The sequence below is a fragment of the Alosa alosa genome, chromosome 8 (genome assembly GCF_017589495.1).
Source record: "Alosa alosa isolate M-15738 ecotype Scorff River chromosome 8, AALO_Geno_1.1, whole genome shotgun sequence".
Taxonomy (NCBI): Eukaryota; Metazoa; Chordata; class Actinopteri; order Clupeiformes; family Clupeidae; genus Alosa; species Alosa alosa.
Window position 1 is genome coordinate 28,940,421 of NC_063196.1, and position 2,500 is coordinate 28,942,920.

Consider the following 2,500-nt stretch of genomic DNA (forward strand, 5'->3'; position numbering starts at 1 on the left):
AGGTATTTCATATTGCCCATAAGCCAGTCAGTTTGCCATTTGTTGCTTCTGGTGATATTCCAGTTGCTGATGTTACACTCAGTTAAGTGAGCAAATGTCCCGGTAAGAAAAAATACTCTGCAAAAAATCCCTGCCAAATGGCTTGGGTGAAAATGGCATTGGCAATAAAACCACTCCACTCAATCCCTCACAAATGTGCACTTTCTGTTCCTTGAGAACAGAAAGGCAGTGAGCCCGATCGTGTAAGCATAAGAACATAAAAATAAAATATTTTCATTCCAGTTGGAACAGAAAACCTGCTGTGCACCTCCTTCAGCTTCCCCCCTCACATCATTTCCTGTTCGGTCTGGCTTCCTGTTTGGTTCCTATTTTGGGTGTTTATCTGAGGACCCATCACATCTGAAATGAGTGTGTGCGTGTGCGTGCGTGTGCGTGTGCGTGTGCGTGTGCGTGTGTGTGTGTGTGTGTGTGTGTGTGTGTGTGTGTGTGTGTGTGTGTGTGTGAAGCTGAGTCATGTTCAGCCATGTTAGCTTATATTATCATTTCACAATGATGCAAATGGCATTGAACTCTCCACTCCCATCAGAGACACCCAACGGACTCCCACCATCAGCACAGAGAGGCGTGTGTGTGTGTGTGTGTGTGTGTATGTGAGAGAGAGAGGTCTGGAGGGAGCCTTCTAGTAACAGAATAATGTTGAAGATAAAAGACTCAAAATAAAATGAATACACACACATACAGGCCCTAAAAGACAAACCCCCCACACACACACACACACACACACACACTAACTAACACACACACACACACAAACACACACAGATATATTGTATCTACTATTTTGTGGTTAAATGGATTTCTCAGCCTGTGGTGTTCTGAGATAAATTATATATGTGCATATTTTTTCATTTTTGTGTGTGTCTAATATACACTTGCTTTGCCAATGTTATGATCCATAGCCAATCAGGCAAACAGATTACATTACATTACTGCTGCTGAGTGAAAAGTTTACACTGACAGTAACCTTGTGAAAGGTCACAGACATTGTCACCACTATTCCCAGTGTACTCCAACTTGTATCTGAGTTCTTGAGAAGACTTGCTCTTATGCAAACACCATTGATGACCGACGACTTAGAGGAAAATTTAAAAAAAGAGAGATATGCCTTCTGTCGTCAAAAGTGTGCCAGCGGAACATGGTGGGCTGCTCATGTTTACTAAACACTCGGTCTGAAAACACAGATCTGGGAAAACAAACACTGCTAGAGGCTTAAAATATCCACGCAGAGGAGGTTAGCGTTCTTCCAATACACTCTTTCCTCGCTCTCTCTCTCTCTCTCTCTCTCTCTCTCTCTCACACACACACCACCCCCATGGTGGTCTCCCTTTGCACGTCAAGGCTAACAATGTAGAAATGAATACACTTATCCACCCGACACTTTAACCCAAACTGACTTTTTGCATCGTAGATCTATATCCTCATCAGTATGCGTGTTCCCTGGATATCAGACATAAAGCCATTATTGCATTATCATCCTGTTTCCCCATGCTGCCATAACAGGACTTAAGTATGGAGAAATCAGCCTCTTTCTAAGCTACTAATGCCATGTTTCGTCTTTGAGATACTTTTCTTCCTCTGTTGTCCTCACTCCAACTCATTTGTGCCCTCTCAGGAGGCTCTTTAGCCAGCGTAACCTGCGGCTGGCTTTTAGGTGTGTGGAGCAAAGCTGGGGAGGAAGGGCTCTCAGTACGAGAGGAAGGAGCGCACAAAGCACCACCGCAGCTCCAGAGGGGATCTACACTCACATTCCGGAAGAGTAAATATTCTAGAACTCTCCCCAGCTCATTCTCTGATGTTCACAGCCTTGAGGACACAGCTCAGGCCTCTAGTTTGATGGAGGCTATCAGTCTCCTATGTCTCCTACTGTGCTTCCTACAGCAAAAGGCAAGAATAAAACTCTACTTTTTGTTTGTTACATACATTTTGTTTTTGATACTTTTTGAGCACATTCTCAGGTAGTGCTTGAATTAAGTGTACTGCTTTGTTATGTGCTTCTGTTAAAAAGGCAGGTACAAATGTGTGTTTACTGACACATGTGCTGTGCATGTGTGCCTGAGAGAGAGTGAGTAGGAGAGTGTGCGTCCATTACCTTGGGGCAACGTTAACCGGTTTATATTGTGTGACAAAGGTTGTGTGTTTAGATCGGGGCGTCTCTGTGTGTGTTCATTCATGTGTGTCTGAGTGTATATTTGACTTACCTGCTCGAGCCCAAATCCAAAAGAGAGCGAGCTTTACTCAAACCAGTCCCAGCAGGGAAGGACGTCGAGGTAGAGAGAGCTGGTGGGAGAAGATGGATAGAGAGAGAGAGAGAAAGAGAAAGAGAGAGAAAGAAAGAGTGTTACTGCACTTGCATGAACCAGTAGGTTCAAGGATGGCTAAAGCCATTCAGCTGAGTGAGAGAGAGTTTTACGCTCGTTTTCGTATGTGTGTGTGTGTGTGT

General features: G+C 44.1%; 1 protein-coding gene across 4 annotated transcripts in view; it reads right to left on the reverse strand.

The window, feature by feature from the left end:
• itsn2a (intersectin 2a) overlaps positions 1–2,500 on the reverse strand; it is a 90,972-nt gene that overhangs the window by 46,598 nt on the left and 41,874 nt on the right. For all 4 annotated transcript variants that reach the window (XM_048249840.1, XM_048249837.1, XM_048249838.1 and 1 more), the window contains exon 7: positions 2,259–2,337. In XM_048249840.1, coding sequence (XP_048105797.1) covers positions 2,259–2,337 — 79 coding nt within the window. The remainder of the gene's footprint in view (positions 1–2,258; positions 2,338–2,500) is intronic.